The 18,796-nt window shown below is 33.9% G+C and overlaps 2 protein-coding genes across 2 annotated transcripts; both read right to left on the bottom strand.

Annotated features, from left to right (window-relative positions):
• Window positions 1–305: 305 nt before the first annotated feature.
• Window positions 306–7,694, bottom strand: LOC144975357 (uncharacterized). The gene is made up of 4 exons (XM_078919358.1): window positions 7,520–7,694; window positions 4,995–5,887; window positions 2,745–3,329; window positions 306–2,101 (listed from the first exon to the last, which is right to left on the bottom strand). The coding sequence occupies exons 1-4, from the start codon at window positions 7,584–7,586 to the stop codon at window positions 1,364–1,366; spliced, it is 2,283 nt and encodes a 760-aa protein (XP_078775484.1). The 5' UTR covers window positions 7,587–7,694; the 3' UTR covers window positions 306–1,363.
• A 4,658-nt stretch (window positions 7,695–12,352) lies between these two features.
• LOC144975355 (uncharacterized) lies at window positions 12,353–18,608 on the bottom strand. The gene is made up of 4 exons (XM_078919355.1): window positions 18,448–18,608; window positions 15,906–16,798; window positions 13,943–14,527; window positions 12,353–13,290 (listed from the first exon to the last, which is right to left on the bottom strand). The coding sequence occupies exons 1-4, from the start codon at window positions 18,512–18,514 to the stop codon at window positions 12,538–12,540; spliced, it is 2,298 nt and encodes a 765-aa protein (XP_078775481.1). The 5' UTR covers window positions 18,515–18,608; the 3' UTR covers window positions 12,353–12,537.
• Between the last annotated feature and the right edge of the window lie 188 nt (window positions 18,609–18,796).

Raw genomic sequence — 18,796 nt, 5'->3', positions numbered from 1 at the left:
TTGCGTTGCTTAGACTTGGTGGAAAGCACGACTTTGCCATGAACTCTCGTCCTATCCATAGGGTAGCAAGAAATTGCTATTGTCCGTTTCACGAAATAGAAACCGGGATAAAGTTCGTCTGCATGGGCCTTATGGCTCTGAACGACTATTTCATTTTACTACACTTCACAAATAAAAACCATCACATTTGACACTGTTCTTTATCCTGTTCATATCTAATGCTACAATACTGACCGATAGAAAGGGTCTCATCGCTTGGTGTCGTGACAAAATGGAATAGAACCAAAAAATGGACATTCAAAATATAGTTGTAATTCATTTTTGTTTATTACTTTTTTTTTACAGGCTACGGATTATAGCAGTTCAGTATCACTTGGTTATTAATATTACATTTCTAGCACCCCCCCCCCACCCAATTTTACAGATATACCTATTATAGGGGTACCTCACAACTATAACTACTATGTATAAGGAACAAAATTGACCTCACTCAAGTCTTTGTTGTTTTAGTCAGCCATATTTATGATTACTTCTCACTAAAGTCCATCTACCTGACTATCAACACTCAAGTATTACCAAGTTTTGTGTGTTGGTCCTTAATATTCGGCTGGAAATGCTGTGAGTTTCTTAGCTAAATACATGCAACATTATTCTAGTAAGATTAAAAACAGATAAACTTCGCATCATAATATGCATCATCGATGTTTTTTTCGATCCGTTCAATTCCACTTAAAAGTTTGATTTCATAAAAGTGAAACAAATTGAACCTATTTGCGTCGAGAAGTTGAATATTATTTTTATTTTTATTGTGTGTACGATCATTATCACCCCCCCCCCCTCCCCCCATGACCCGAAGCCTGTTTATCAGCTAGACGTCTACCTAATATTATGGAGATTTGTCTAGTTGAAAATACATGGTTATGTTCACATATGAAAAACTCCCATCATTCTCTGCTTGTTTGTGATATCAAATCAGTAGAGGCTGGATTTCTGTGTTAATCATAACAAAGTTTCTTTTTCTAGCAATATGTAATATTTCACATTTTATAAATACAAAAACTTAATTGCCAAATAGGAAACTTTAATAATTCTTAAAAGATATGCCAATTTTGTGTTGAATAATATATTTTGCTATCTTGTACACTACTCTGATGGACACAACTTTCCACTTTCCATTAGTCTATATTCCAAATTATCTTTTCTGATAAAAAATCTCTGACTATCACCCTGAGTGGCAAGATGGGCAAATATGAAAGGAGTGAACATTGTTTTACTTAGTTTCTTTCCCCGAATGATTGTTGCGTCTTTGTGACGTTTACGATTCCAATTCAGCTCAACATAAAATCTAATTTAACCAATCAATTTAATTGCTCCATTGCGTACAAACATGAAGAAATTTCTTAAGGCATCGTTTTTGTTTGGGGTGCTTTGTTTCAAGTACTGTTATTCTCTTGGTCATTGCGTTGTCTTTATTTACAAGTCCTCTAATCTGTTTTTCGAGACTTCCATTAGAAACCTGGAGTTTTTTCAAACTATTTAAAGCAGGATTCACCACTGAATTTAAACGGTTCAACATACTTTTGATGTCTTGTGACTGTTTTGTATCTATTTTACCTATTGATGTCAGTCTACCATTTATGGCTGTGTTTTTATCCGTCAAGGATTTTATCTCTTTTGAAGAATCTTTACTTTTAATTTCTAAGTTACTGATTTTCTTGTTATATGAAGTTAATGTCGTTTTGTCATTCAACCGGTTGGTAATTTCTGTTGACAATTGTTTGTTTGTTACTTGTAAATTATTCTCAATCACTGTTTCTTTATTTTTAAGTGCCTGTATCTGCTTGTTCTGGTCTCCATTTATCTTTTCCACTGAGCTGACTTTCTTGAGAACGGATGTAAGAGACGATTTATCTGAAAGTCGATTCTTGACTTCTTGTGATAGTTTCTGGTCTGTTTTCTTCAAGTGGAAGTCAATGGCTGAATCTCTGATTGCCAAGGATTTGATTTGTGATGTATGGTTTTGGTCATGTTTTTCTACAACTCCGATCCTCTTTGTTATTGACGATAGTGAAGCCTTTTCAGCCGCTCTATATCCCTCTTCCTGTATCGATAGAAAATGATAACAATATAAATAATAATAAGGAATACTCGAGCATTTGTATAAAGCAATATACAATAAATGTACTCAAATTATTTTCAAGCGATATTACGATAGAGATAATGCTGTTTAACGGCCAAGTACTTATTTTACACCTGAGTAAGTGTAAGATATTGTGAAAAAAGTTTTTTTTTTCCAAGGATTCAACTCTACGCCGCCAACAAACAGTTTCGAACCTAGGACCTCCAATCCGAAGAAGAATGTCATACGGAAAGACCACATATCACCACATAATAAAGGTAAATATAGATATGATAATAACAATCATAATAACGATAACCATAGAATTAATAACGGATCTAACACTCACAAAATTGATCATGTAGTAAAAGTGAGAGCACTCAATCGTGTTAACATTACATTCTCTTTACTCACAAAACAAAATTGTATAAAAATGCATTTTAGCTACAGTTTTAGCAACATTCCCTCTTGACTGAATATTTTGTCGAACAAGAATAGTTCATTAATATTTACATGAGAACATTGTTTATCCATAATGACGATTTAAAATTCTAGCTTAAAATGAAGAGATGCGTCTATAATATTGAGTTAATCACAGACAAATGAATCAGTGGGAAATATTTACCTTTTTCTTTAAATTTTCTATTATGCTCAGTCTGTGTCCAATGGATGAAACGGACTTTTTGTTAGCAAGTCCTGCTATCTGTAATTCCAGTTCATTATATTCCTTTTCCAATTTACTTTCATTTTTAGCATTTTTATCCACTAACGATTCCATCTGCTTCAATTTGTTTTCGTGTTCCAGTTTCAAATAACGGAATTCCTTCATATGAGCTATTGAAGCGGATTTGTCTGTCAGCCGATTTGCCGCTTCCTGTTTCAACTTTTTGTTTATTTCTTCTACTTTATTCTCAATAGCTGATTCCTTAATTTTCAACGCCTGTATCTGATTTTCCTGATCTCCATTAACCTTTTCCATCGTGCTTACTTTCTTTAAAACGGATACAAGAGAATCTTTATCTGTCTGCCGATTCTTTACTACTTGTGATAGTTTCTGTTTGGAATTTTTCAAGTCGTTCTCCATGGCAGAATCTTTGTTTACCAGGAATTTGATCTGTGCTGATTGGTCTTGGTCATGGACTTCTAATATTTCCAATCTCTTTGTCAACGATGACAAAGAAGATTTATCTGTTACTTGTTCAGCTGCTATCTGAAATTGTATTAGTTAATGAGAAAATAAGAAATTACTGATATAAAAGTTCATGATGATACTTGCGATATGGATGGTGATAATGATTATGATAATTATAATAATGTGATAAAAAGGAGAAGGAGGATGGTAAAGAGCATACAGATCTTGAAGCGTAACAGAAGAAGAGGAAAAAGAATAAAAATAGTAGTGGATGTCGTATTACTCTTAGTAATCGTAGTAATTTTAATGGTAGTAGTAGTATTAGTATCTATAGTAGTAATGTAGTATTAGTATTATGAGAGTAGTAATGGTAGTAGTATTAGTAATAGTAGTAGGAGTGATAGTCTTAGTTGTAGTAGTGGTAGTAGTAGTAGTATTCGTTGTTGTTGTTGTTGTTGTTTTAGTAGTAGTAGTAGTAGTAGTAGTAGTAGTAGTAGTAGTAGTAGTAGTAGTAGTAGTAGTAGTAGTAGTAGTAGTAGTAGTAGTAGTAGTAGTAGTAGTAGTAGTAGTAGTAGTAGTAGTAGTAGTAGTTGCAGAAGAAGAAGAAGAAGAAGAAGAAGAAGAAGAAGAAGAAGAAGAAGAAGAAGAAGAAGAAGAAGAAGAAGAAGAAGAAGAAGAAGAAGAAGAAGGAGAAGAAGAAGAAGAAGAAGAAGAAGAAGGAGAAGAAGAAGAAGGCGACGAAGAAGAAGAAGAAGAAGAAGAAGAAGAAGAAGAAGAAGAAGAAGAAGAAGAAGAAGAAGAAGAAGAAGAAGAAGAAGAAGAAGAAGAAGAAGAAGAAGAAGAAGGAGGAGAAGAAGAAGAAGAAGAAGAAGAAGAAGAAGAAGAAGAAGAAGAAGAAGAAGAAGAAGAAGAAGAAGAAGAAGAAGAAGAATAAAAAGGAGAAGGAGGAGGAGAAGGAGGAGGAGGATGAGGAGGAGAAGAAGAAGAAAAAGATGATGGTTGAGAAGATGATGATGTAGAAGAAGAAAAAGAAGAAGAAGAAGAAGAAGAAGAAGAAGAAGAAGAAGAAGAAGAAGAAGAAGAAGAAGAAGAAGATGAAGAAGAAATATAGGTAGAGGAGGAGGTAGACAAAAATGAATAATAGGATACGGATAAACACAAATATTAATTTTGCCCTGTGGTCTGTTCTTCTATAACGATTTCAGTAAATATCTATTTTCATACAATGATAATGTTCTTTCCATCAAAATTCACCATTTTATAAAATTAGAGAATGAATGAAGTTGCCGTTACCCCGCTCTCTGATTTAGAACACTAGTTGGCGGATTTTTCTGGCAGAATATAAATATTAAAGGTTACAAAATAAGTTTGTGCGGAAGATCAATCGAACTGGTAGGGGAAAAAATATGAACATTTTTCTAAAGCGTACAACAAAAATAAGATTTTTGACCAAGTTGGGAAATCAAAGGGCATGGCATCAATAAAATTTGTGACTGAGGATAGGGAACCAAAGCGCATAGCATCAGTAAAATTTGCGACCAAAATTGGGAAATTATTGGGCCGTGACATTTCTATTTGTTTTGCTCTCAGGTCAATGTAATTTCTACATTTTTACCAAATTTTGTTAAAGCTAGATTACTCGATATGTTGGATAGCTAAGAAACGACAATTTTAACAAAAGATTACCGTTGACATTTGGTAATTATCATGCATATCGTCTTAAAAATCGACGATTCTCAATACCTTTATACTTGTATTTTCCAGTACAGTAACTCTATTTTCAATGGACGTTACAGATCTTTTCTCGGCCAGTTGATCTATCCTCAATTCCAGATCCATGTATTTTTGACCAATTTTTCTATCAAGCATGGCATCTTTTGAAATTAATGATTCTATCTTTATTAATTTTTGGCCATTGATAAGCGCTTTATCCGCAACTTCCTCTATGAAGGAAGAATTTATATCCTTGACTCGGGAGGTCTCCAGTTCCATAGATTTTGCTTTGTTTTCTAGAAGTAAAATCTTGTTTTGAAGAGATTTTGTTTTCATTTCCATGGAGGTCCTTTCTGCTTCAAGGGATGCCATTTTCTTCTTTAAATATTTTGTTTCAGTTTCCAGTGCATTTGTTTTCTTTTTTAGAAATGTTGTTTCAACTTGGGACAATAACGCTTTCTTCTCCAGAGATGTTGCTTTATTTTCAACCCCTGATATTTTTATCATAAGGGACTGAATCAAAGACTCAAGAACCATAGGATCTGTCTTGGAAACGGTAAGTTTTTGATCAGATGAATCGTATTTGAGCGCACCATTGAAATCTATATAATAAACTTTACATGTATATTTCCCAGCCCACTCCTTTCCTGGTTTCAACAATGTTAAATTAAGATTACTCAGATCTACATCTTTGTCTATGTAACCTCTTGTCTCATATATCGGAGTTGAAGATTTCTGTACTTTTGATTTATTGAAATTTGGGTGAATCTCTGCCAAGGGTTTTTCGCCACCCTTAAAAATCTGAATTAATAGAATTTCCTTAGCTTTTTGATCAAGTCCATGAGGTCTACATGAGATTTGCACGTCTTTTGGCATGATTTGCGACAGTTGTTTTGGATTGATATCAATATGAGCTTTACCATCTGGACAGAATAGATAAATAATGAGGTAATAAATGAATTAATCAATAATCAATAATAATGATGAGAGGGAACGGCGATTGCGATGATGATGATGATGATGATGATGATGATGATGATGATGATGATGATGATGATGGTGATGATGATAATGAGGATGATATGATAACAATGATGTGTGACCTTGACAAGTCATCTCGCCTTAGCTCATTTTGCTGCGCTGCATTTTGGCTGAGGTCTGGATTCATCCATTCTGTACTTGGCTAAGACTATGATGACAAATGTCCCCATAGGGATGAATAAAGGGGATCTTCTTTATCTAACGTACGTTTTTCTCCATTCAGTAGTGGGGATATCCGCCTATAGGACTTTGATGGAGTGGATTTAACTTTTGGTCACCTTTTGATTTGCTTAATTCCTCAATTGGTGACTCTGAAAGAGCGTCGAGGTTATTGAAATGTCTGTCTCTAACACGCTTACCAACCCAGTATTAGAGATGCTCGATTGATGGTCAAGGGGGAATCTACTCTCTACATTTTTTTTTCACCCGATATGGCCGTTTCAATGTTCATGTATTTTTATCTGTTTTCACAGACATGTATAAGATGGGATCCCTAGCTTTGGAGTTGTTTATGGTTAACTAGTTATCCCGGTATGTCTGCTACTGATTTGGGTGACGAGCAGAGTTTTTAATGCAAAGCTGACATTTTTACTGAAGTGTGCGCGTGTGTATGTGTGTGTGTGTGTGTGTGTGTGTTTGTCTGTTTGTATGTGAGGTGTGTGTATGTGTGTTTGTGTGTGTGTGTGGATTTCAGTGTTATACTTTGTTGAACTTGTAAATTGTTGTTGTCATAAAATGATAAAGTAATGAAAATATAATATTATTATATATATATATATATATATATATATATATATATATATATATATGTATATATATATATATGTATATATATATATATATATATATATATATATATATATATATATATATATATATATTATATATATAACCCGCTTCAATGTCGGTAAGTTGACGGATTTTCTTTTTTCAGAGTTTAGTCGTGACGTAATTTTCAATCGTTGCCCAGGTAACTATAATAAATTTGCATTCTCAAACCTTTTTTGTTTTCACAAGTTGCAATTTTATCATGGAATTCAACATTTTTTGGTGTTTTATTTTTCTTCATAAATTAAATGTGTATAAAAGACTACATTTTCTAGAAGATATTCAAGATAAATAAAATTATATCATTTTGTATTTTACTTTTAGGTATTGAAAACAAGGAATTTTTTGTACGAGAATACCTGAAATTGAGCTTTTTTATAGAGCAAAATCCACTAAACGTACCCAATGCACTTTACAAGGGGTTCATTGTAAAGGAGATAAAAACGACAAAAGCATCACAATAAAAACAAACTAAACAACATCAACAAAAAAAGACAAATAAAACAAAGCAAATAGAATATTCAGATGATAATGAGACATAGACGTCCATTCAAATGAAAACACGATATATACACTAAAAATGTTACTTATAAACATCAATTCAAACATAAATAACATTCTTAAACTCAACTTCATCCGTATAATTTTTTAATGTTTAATGGAATAAATTGTAAACAAATACATACGTGTTTTTAATACTTGAACACTTCCTAAGAAAGTAATTGTCACTATGGTACATAAATATAGCCTCATGGTTAGTGCAGGTTTAAGAACTACTGGATTATACCTTATTCAAAATAAAGATACATTGCTTTTATTAGTACCAGAAACACGGTTGATGTTGAAAAAATAAAACTAGGCATCGAATGAAATTCCAAATGATTTGTGATAAGAACACATACATAATTATGTTTCCCAGTTATGAAGTGATGTAACTTCACTGAGCTCACCCATATGCTTTTGGCAGACCTTACGGGCGCTAATCCCTATTAGATATTGATGTTATGCGATTAGTTAAAAAGCTCATAACATCCGCCAGCAGGATATAAGGTACCAACACACAAAACTATGTGTATCCTCAAACGTTATAGTATGATTAATACCATTTACTAATAACTACTCATAACATGACTGGCTAAAACAATAACAAAGAGCTGAGTGACGTCAATTTCATTCTATCTATACGCAATATCTAAAATAAATATCGCCAACTGATCGAAATTATCATAAAGTATACGTCATTGAGAGAATCCATTTAGTTGATTGATAATCAGGTGTCGCATCAGTGCGTGAAAAAATATCTTTGATCATTGTTTTCACTGAACATGTCACTCTGGAGTGATATATTACAGGCCCCATTGTAAAAACGTAATATTTTTTAAAGAGACAATACTCCATTGTGTCCTAATATTATTGAAGAACTGGGTGAACCAATAGCTCAGTGGGTAGAGCACTCGTTTCGTACGCAAACAGACCTAGATTGATCCCGAATGAAGTCAATTATTTTTTCCAATCCCATCCCCCCCCCCCATCCTTGTCCACCAGCAGTGATTGGATATCTTGGTATGTTAGTATTTGAGGAAAGTTTTTTTGTGATAAAATAGCGTACTGTAAAAAAGGATAGCAAGCAATTGCTATTGTCCATCTCACGCTACAGACTCCGGGATAATGTCCCTAGTCGTTTTGAAAGACGACTTATGGAAGAACTAAAATTTGAGGTTATCCCTAACCAAACATCCTGATCTGTTGCCAATCGTTGAGCTTTTTTATAACGCAATATTCACTAAATGTGCTCAAAGCGCACTACAAGGGCCCCTGGCCAACAGCAACACTTAGCATTTAGGATGGAACATGAGGCCTGTTATGCGATATTACACATTTTTTTTTTGGACAGAACCAACGCTGTTACCGGCCAGATACTCATTATACACCTAAGTACGCGAGAAAAAGTGAGTAAAGAGTCTTTTCCAAGGACTCAATCTATGAGCCGAGCGAGGCTCGAACTCAGGACCTTCCATCCAAAAGCGAGTGTCATGCCACTAGATCACATAGCCGCACTAACCTGTTGCCAATAGAATGTGTAATGATGTATTATTTCTCTCTCTTTCTCTCTCTCTCTCTCTCTCTCTCTCTCTCTCTCTCTCTCTCTCTCTCTCTCGCGCGCGCGCGCGGTGGTTGAAGTGTCGAACAACATTCCTCAAGAAATAATCAACCGTTGCATCCACTCAAAGAGAATCCGAACACAGCTTGCCTTTGAGGTGGCATGGACATAGCCTCAAAATGATTAAGTGACCTTTACGTGTATAATAGGAGTTGGGGGATTTCTTTTCAACTCAGTATCAATGGTTAAAATTTTAATCAATATTAAAGTTTAATATATTTGTGTATTCAAATATGCATACACAATATTTATTATTATGCCCTTAAGATATCGTCTCTGAGGCACCACACGCATGAATATAGATAATTCATCAAACAAGATGTCTGATGTCAACAGGAATCACCCATGTTGTGCAAGTGAGAAATTTGTGGATAATAATCTTGCCCAAGGAAACAAACGAAAGTGCCTGAAACGGGGAGTGTTGCAATACCTTAAGCATTGGTCACTTCGCTCCTACTAGTATTCATTTCATATTGTTAAAATTTCTGTTACAAAAATATTAACGGGATGCGGTTTTTTTTGTTGTTGTCAACTCTAGATAAATATCCTGAAGTCTATCATTACAGTCACGTAGTCCATACATAGATAAGAAACTAGTTGTGTCTATGTTAAAACTCTCCGATACTGTTTTGGGAATATAAATATATGTATATATATATATATATATATATATATATATATATATATATATATATGTATATATATATATATATATATATATTTATATATATATATATGTATATATATATATATATATATATATATATATATATATATATATATATATATATATACATATGATCGTTAGGAGTCGCATCAATACCTTCTTAAATGAAACAAAGAATTTCAAATACTAAGTTATTTATTTATTTATATATCTTTTCTATTACACCATGGTTTATATCATCGTGTAAAAGATTGCAAGAAAATAAACACCTTTTTAATTGATGATAACATTCTCAAGCCATAATTCAAATAAGTCACAAATTGGCACAGAAGTAACACGACGTTCGTATTGGTAAATATTTTAATTGGCAGAGGGAAATTGGTCATCTGTTTAAATGTTTATGGTAATCCATCTTAATCTATGAATTCATCTTTTAAAAAATTTCAAAACTTAGAAGAAAGTATGAGCTACCATAATATTTTTTTAAAATTCGATATCAAAGATTTTACAGTACTCTAAGTATTTTTGATAAGTATTTTTTGACGTGCAATTATGTGGACCGTTAAAATCCTGCTCAGTTTTTCCTACATTATACAGAGAACATTGCTATTTTTTAGAATATAGTTTGTGACTTAAAGAGGATATTAGTTTTCTCTTTGGTATAAAAATGCGAAGTCTTTGAAAATTCCAGTATTAATCTGGTGATTCCAAGGCAACCAAGGTTCCAAGAAAGTGTTAACTCATTTTCTGCTCGAATGTCAAAGAGGATGTTTATTTTTAAAATCGACTCCTAGTTCTTTTAAGTCTGACAAGCCAAATTGTAATGACCCCTTCATTATTGTAATAGAAATACTTTTTAAGCGATACCGAATATTTTTCACTTTAACAATATTAAAAGATTATTACTAAATAATAGCAAATAATTGCGTTTGACTCTCAGAACTGCAAACACTATGAACGTAGGAATAGACTCATGCCATTGACAGCTACGATCAGAAAGCAAGATGTGGCTTGAGTCAAGAAATGTAAAGCTCTACTATATTATTATATGTCTCCGCAACTGCCTCTGCAGTCTTTTTTTTTTTGTAAAAGATAACAAAATATTCAATGCGGAATATTTAGTCTCAAAATCCCTCTCGGCCAGTAATAATTTTCTTTGTTCTCTTGTTTGTTGACAAAGGGGTTTGAAGACCAAAGACATCTGTAAAAGTCATATGCTCCACAAGGCAAGAGAAAGACTATGTTAATTACGTTACACTAAAGAATCTGTCTATCAAGGTCCCTCAAATTATATTAAAATGCCATTGATTGTGCCATGCCTACACTTATCCTGGGTTGATAGTTTGCAGAGACCTTGGCACATGCAAAGAGATCTGGATCGATTCTGGGTGAAATTGAGGTTTATTTTCTAACGCTTGTCCACCCAGCAATGATTGAGTAATTGGGTTGGTTAGATCTTGCGGAGAGCACTTTGCGATAGAATCGCGAACTATCCAAATGGTACCAAGCATTTGCTATTGTCCATGTCACGCAATAGAAACCGGGATAAACTCCTTCTCCATGGGCCTTATGACTCCGAAGGACTGAACTTTTATTACACTTGTCAAGTAACACTATCACATTTGACATTGGTCTGTACCCTGCTCATATCTAACGCTACAATCTTGACGGAAATATGTGTCTTATCGCCTGGTAAAATGTCATAATGAAATAGAAGTAAAACATTGACTTTCAAATTATAGTTGTTAATTATTTGTGTTTATTTCTCTTCTAGCGTATTATTATCATTTGGATATAATATATTAGCGAAATGTTTTTTACAGATAAAAATAACGGTTCCTCATATTTTTAACTTGATCTTTTATAAAGCGCAATATCCACTGAATGTGCCCACAGGTCTCTGGCCAGCAGTAACACGTAACTTGTAGGTCGAGACATGACGCCTGTTAGGCGATATTGCCAATTTTTACGACAGACACAACGCTGTTAACTGCTAGGTACTAATTTACACCTGAGTACGGCGAGAGAATGTGAGTAGAGAGCCATTTCCAAGGACTCAACTAAGCACCCAGCGAGGATTGATTTCAGAGCCTTCCGATCTGAAAGCTAATGTCATACCACAAGACCACATAGCCTCATAGGTGTCTGGTTATATATTGTAAAATCCGTAAAAATTATTTTTGGAATCCCCCACTCAACAACAAACCATCATCTTTACTCTCTCGTGCGGCTATGTGGTCTTGCGGTATGACACTCGCTATCGGATCGAAAATTCCTGGGTTCGAGTCTCGCTCGGCGCATAGTTGAGTCCTTGGAAAAGACTCTTTACTCATATTCTCTCACCGTACTCAGGTGTAAAATGAATACCTGGCCGTTCACAGCGTTGTCTCTTTCCGAAAAAATTCTAATATCCCCTCACAGGCGACATGTCACGTCCTACATATTAAGTGTTGCTGTTGGCCTGGGACCCTGTAAGCACGTTTAGAGGATATTCCGCTATGTAAAATCTCATTGTTTTAGTCTTTCTGCCCCACTTTGGAACTTCCTACCAACGACTTGCAAACAAGCACTTTCGACTGATGACTTCGCCCCCTGCCTCCCTCTAAAACCCATTTTACTAAAAAGACGGTCATTCACTCTTCAGCCTGAAACTTTAGTCTTAATGGAAGAAGATGAAGAAGAACGATAGCCTTTACATTGTTTTACGATTCATTATTTTTAATATTAAAACTCCTCTGACACATCGTCATGGGTTATAAAATCTCCCTTTTTAGATTTGTGAGAAGGAAAAATCCAAGAGAACAATTGATCTTAATCCCTTTGATTGCGATTTAAACACAGACATCAATTTCACCAAAAGCATTCAATTATCTTTTTCAATAATCAATACATTTTCTAAAAATATTGTTCCATCTGCATCTTTTGGGTTTTGGTGTAGGGGGAGATATTGGATGCTTTTTTTCAAGTTCTGTTAGTCTTGTTTCCACTGCTGCGTTTTTAATCACAAGTCCTCTAATCTGTTTTCCGAGATTTCCATTAGAAACCTGAAGGTTTTTCAATTTATTTAAAGCAGGATTCACCACTGAATTTAAACGGTTTAACATACTTTTGATGTCTTGTGACTGTTTTGTATCTATTTTACCTATCGATGTCAGTCTACCATTTATGGCTGTGTTTTTATCCGTCAATGACTTTATCTGATTTGAAGCGTCTTTACTTTTAATTTCTAAGTTACTGATTTTCTTGTTATATGAAGTTAATGTCGTTTTGTCATTCAAATGGTTGTTAATTTCTTTTGACAATTTGTTGTTTGTTTCTTGTAAATTATTCTCAATCACTGCTGCTTTATTTTTAAGTGCCTGTATCTGCTTTTTCTGGTCTCCATTTATCTTTTCCACTGAGCTGACTTTCTTGATAACGGATGTAAGAGACGATTTATCTGAAAGTCGATTATTGACTTCATGTGATAGTTTCTGGTCTGTTTTCTTCAAATCGCTCTCAATGGCTGAATCTCTGATTGCCAAGGATTTGATTTGTGATGTATGGACTTTGTCATGTTTTTCTACAACTCCGATCCTCTTTGTTATTGACGATAGTGAAGCCTTTTCAGCCGCTCTATCCCTCTCTTCCTGTTACGATACATATTAAAAATAATATAAAAATGACAAATAATACCCGTGCATTTGTTTTGAGTAATATCCAATAAGTTTGCTCAAAGCTTTTTACAAGCGATATTACAGGTTCCTACGACAAAGACAATGCTGTTTTAACGGGCAGGTACTTATATAGCACCAGAGTAAGAGGAAAATAAGGTGAATAAAAAGTCTTTTACAAGGACTCAAATTTGAGGCTGAGAAAGGGACTTGAACCTATGAGTCCCAATACGATGGCGAGTGGCATACAGAAAGACCACCCATAATAAAAGCAAATATAGATATGATAATAAAAAAAAATCATAATAACGATAACCATGGAATTAATAACGGATATAACAGTAGCAAAATTGATCATGTAGTAAAAGTGAAAACACTCAATCGTGTAAACATTACAGTCTCTTTACTCACAGAAACAATGTTGTATAAAAAATTGTATTTTACATAGCTACAGTATATATAAATTCCCTTATGACTGAGTATTTTATCGCACACGAATAGTTCATTTATATTTAAAAGAAAATAGTATCTATCAATAATAATGATTTTAAATTTTAGATGGAAATGAAGAAATGCGTCGGTTAAATTGAGTTAATTACAGACGCATGAATCAGTGTGCAATATTTACCTTTTTCTGTAGATTTTCTATTAATCTCAGTCTGTGTCCAATGGATGACACGGACTTTTTGTTAGCAAGTCCAACTATCTGTAATTCCAGTTCATTATATTCCTTTTCCAATTTGCTTTCACTATTAGCATTTTTGTCCACTAACGATTCCATCTGCTTCAACTTGTTTTTGTGTTCCAGTTTCAAATCACGGAATTCCTTCATATGAGAGATTGAAGCGGATTTGTCAGTCAGTCGATTTGCCTCTTCCTGTTTCAACATTTTGTTTGTTTCTTCTAATTTATTCTCAATAGCTGATTCCTTAATTTTTAACGCCTGTATCTGATTTTCCTGGTCTCCATTAATCTTTTCCACTGTGCTTACTTTCTTTAAAACGGATACGAGAGAAGCTTTATCTGTCTGCCGATTCTTTACTACTTTTGATAGTTTCTGTTTGGAATTTTTCAAGTCGTTCTCCATGGCAGAATCTTTGTTTACCAGGGATTTGATCTGTGCTGATTGGTCTTGGTCATGGACTTCTAATATTTGCAATCTCTTTGTCAACGATGACAAAGATGATTTGTCTGTCACTCGTTCTGCTGCTACCTGAAATTGTATTAGTTAAAAAGAAAATAAGAAATGACTAATACTAAAGTTCATGATGATACTTGCGATATGGATGGTGATAATAGTACAATAAAACGGAGGAGGAGGATGGTAAAGATCATACAGATCTTGAAGCACAACAGAAGAAGAGGAAAAAAATAGTAGTGGCAGTTGTATTACTCTTAGTAATGTAATCGTAGTAGTAGTAATGTAGTGTGAGTAGTTGTAGTAGTAGTAGAAGTTGTAGTAGTAGAAGTAGTAATAGTAGTAGTAGTAGTAGTAGTAGTAGTAGGAGTAGTAGTAGCAGTAGTAGTAGTAGTAGTAGTAGTAGTAGTAGTAGTAGTAGTGGTAGTAGTAGTAGTAGTAGTAGTAGTAGTAGTAGTAGTAGTAGTAGTAGTAGTAGTAGCAGTGGTGGTAGTTGAAGTAGTAGTAGTAGTAGTAGTAGTAGTAGTATGTAGTAGTAGTAGTAGTAGTTAGTAGTATAGTAGTAGTAGTAGTAGTAGTAGTAGTAGTAGTAGTAGTAGTATAGTAGTAGTAGTAGTAGTATTAGTAGTAGTAGTAGTAATAGTAGTAGTAGTAGTAGTAGTAGTAGTAGTAGAAGTAGTAGTAGTAGTAGTAGTGTAGTAGTAGTAGTAGTAGTAGTAGTAGTAATGTAGTAGTAGTAGTAGTAATTGGGGAAGAAGAAGAAGAAGAAGAAGAAGAAGAAGAAGAAGAAGAAGAAGAAGAAGAAGAAGAAGAAGAAGAAGAAGAAGAAGAAGAAGAAGAAGAAGAAGAAGAAGATGTATAGGTGGAGGTGGATGAAGACTAAAATGAAGATTAGTATACGGATAAACACAAATATTAATTTTACCCTTTTTTCTGTTCTTCTATAACGATAACAGTAAATGTCTATTTTCATACAATGATAATATTTTTTCCATCAAATTTCACCATTTCATATAATAAGAGAATGAACGAAGTTGACATTACCCCGCTCTCTGATTTAGAACAACAGTTGGCTGATTTATCTGTTAAAGGTAACAACACAAGATTGTGCGTAAGATCAATTGAACTGATAGGAAGAAAATATAAATATTTCTACCAAGCGCTCATCACAAATAAGATTTCTGACCGAGTTACGAAATCAAAGCGCATAGCATCAGTAAAATTTGTGATTAAAATTGGGAAGATATTGGGATCTGGTACAACCGCCACATTTATATTTGTTTTGCTCTCAAGTCAATGTAATTCCTAATTTTTTACCAAATTTTGTTAAAGCTGGATTACTCGATGTGTTGGATAGCTAAGCAACGACTATTTTAGCAAAAGCTTGCCGGTGACATTTGGTATTTATCATGAATATCGTCTTAAAAATCGAATGTTTTTAGTCTATCAATACCTTTATACTTGTATTTTCCAGAATAATAACTCTGTTTTCAATGGACGTTACAGATTTTTTCTCGGCCAGTTGATCTATCCTCAATTCCAGATCCTTGTATTTTTGACCAATTTTTCTATCAAGCATGGCAACTTTTGAAATTAATGATTCTATCTTTATCAATTTTTGGCCATTGATATGTGCTTTATCCGCAACTTCCTCTATGAAGGAAGAATTTATATCCTTGACTCGGGAGGTCTCCAGTTCCAAAGATTTTGCTTTGTTTTCTAGAAGCAAAATCTTGTTTTGAAGAGATTTTGCTTTCATTTCCATGGAGAACCTCTCTTCTTCAAGGGACGCCATTTTCTTCTTTAAATATTTTGTTTCAGTTTCCAGTGCATTTGTTTTCTCTTTTAGAAATGTTGTTTCTACTTGGGACAAGAACGCTTTCTTCTCCAGAGATGTTGCTTTATTTTCAACCCCTGATATTTTTATAATCAGGGACTGAATCAAAGACTCAAGAACCATAGGATCTGTCTTGGAAACGGTAAGTTTTTGATCAGATGAATCTTGTTTGAGCGCACCATTGAAATCTATATAATAAACTTTACATGTATATTTCCCAACCCACTCTTTTCCTGGTTTCAACAATGTCAAATTAAGATTACTCAGATCTACATCTTTGTCTATGTAACCTCTTGTCTCATATATCGGATTTGAAGATTTCTGTATTTTTGAGGAATTGAAATTTGGGTGGATCCCTGCCAAGCGTTTTTCGCCATCCTTATAAATCTGAATTAATAGAATTTCCTTGGCTTTTTGATCAAGTCCTTGAGGTCTACATGAGATTTGCACGTCTTCTGGCATGATTTCCGACAATTGTTTTGGATTGATATCAATATGAGCTTTACCATCTGGACAAAATAGATAAATAATTAGGTATTGAATAGATTAATCAATAATCAATAATATAATAATGATGAGAGTGACCGGAGGTCCTCAGATCTGTACGAAGCTTTCCAGAAGTTGTCCGAAAGGGAGGCCTTCCAAAAGCTCTTCGTTCTGCTCCAGACGGCAATTAGTATTACTAACTGCAGTTCCGGGCAGAACGAGGAGCTTGCGGAAGACCTCACTTTTGGACGACTTCTGGAAAGCTCCGAATAGGTCCTATGGCCTCCGGATGGTTTGAGAATGCTTTAGATGACCTCTGGACGGCTTTCATAGGCAGCCGGAGGCTCCGGACGGCAATTCTGCCGTTTTATTAAAGAACACAGTATGTGCTATTTGGTTAACATTGTATAATATGCTGTGTTTTTAAAAACAACGACATAATTAGTATTACAAATTAGTACTATTAATTGCCGTCCGGATCTGTCCGGAGCAGAACGAGGAGCTTTCGTAAGGCCTTTCCTTTCGACAACTTCTGGAAAGTTCGTAGAGCTCTGAGCGCCTGCGGATGGCTTGAAAATGCTTTAATGACCTCCGGACGGCTTCACAGGGCCGCCGGACGATTCCGGGGGCAAATATCTAGCTATCTAAGTTTTGTGACTGAAATGTGTTACAAAATCAAACAATAAACACAGTTACTTATATCACCAAACGTTATTACAATCATATTTATTTCTTTTTTCACAATATGTATATTTGTCATCTAATTCAAACTTTGAGGATTTTCTTTTCCATAATTTTCTAAGAGGGACTACAATAGATTTAAACAAAATATTCAAACTAAATGACAATAGATTATTTTTTCTTTTACTATTAGCTATTGGATTTTTCGTTTATATAATTTGTTGTTTCAAATTTTCAATCCGTTTATTTTTTTACCTTCATATAACGGGAGTTTTGAGGCATGAGTGTAATCTTAGGTCTTTTATTTCACTGTTTACCCGATTTATATGTTTTCTAATACACCGACATTCAGAAGTAGAACTTATTTCAAATGGAGAAATTTCTTACAGATCTATGTTGATTTTTAACATGTTTATCGATACACACTTGATTAAAACGAGTAAATGTGTTTAGTTTACATCATAAACCGGATAGATTATTAGTCTTTGATGAGAACAGCTATTCGAATCTCTAAATCCAAGCTAGTATTTTTTTTAAATAAATGAATGATAATATAGCAATATGATTTGAAATATCAAACTCCCCAATTCATCAAAAAACAATTTTGAACTATAACACAAAGGACTTTTTTTGTCATGAGAATACATATATTTTAATATAAATACAAAGGACATTGAGCTTGAGGTTTTATATAAAGCAGTATCTACTAAACGCTCTAAATGATGTAAAGGAGATAAACACGAAAAACCCAACAAGATCAACAACAAAGTTTAAAAAAAAGAAAAAAAAAAAAGAAACAAAACAAAGCAAACATAACATTAAATAAAGACGATAATGAGACATAGATAGACGTCCATTAAAATGAAAACACAATAAAATACACTATCCTTATCAACATTAATCTAAACTTATCAAATTACATTAATGGACTCAATTTTATCAGTTGAGATATCAACGATGAATGAATGATTATATGTAAACAAATACATACGTGTTTCCAATACTTGAACACTTCCTAAGAAAGTGATTGTCACAATGGCACAAAACGTAAGCTTCATTGTTAGTGCGGGTGTAATTGAAAAGAGGATTATGCCTTATTCATACTAAAGAAACACTGCTTTTATTGGTAACAGAAACTCAGTTTGTTGTGAAGAAATTAAACTATGAATCGTTTCGATTATTTGTGATAAGAACACATACATGATAATGCTTTCTAGTTATGAGGTGACGTAAGTTGGTAGACTCTTACACTTGCTTTTGGTAGACCTTAAGGACGGTGATCTGTTAGTTATTGATGATATGCGATTAGTTTAAAAAGCCCATTACATCCGTCAACGGAT

This window comes from Berghia stephanieae, chromosome 6, assembly GCF_034508935.2.
Source record: "Berghia stephanieae isolate SIO BIC M18660-M18661 chromosome 6, UCSD_Bste_1.3, whole genome shotgun sequence".
Classification (NCBI taxonomy): domain Eukaryota; kingdom Metazoa; phylum Mollusca; class Gastropoda; order Nudibranchia; family Aeolidiidae; genus Berghia; species Berghia stephanieae.
Note: the sequence above shows the minus strand (reverse complement) of the source record. Positions and strands in the feature narration are given on the sequence as shown.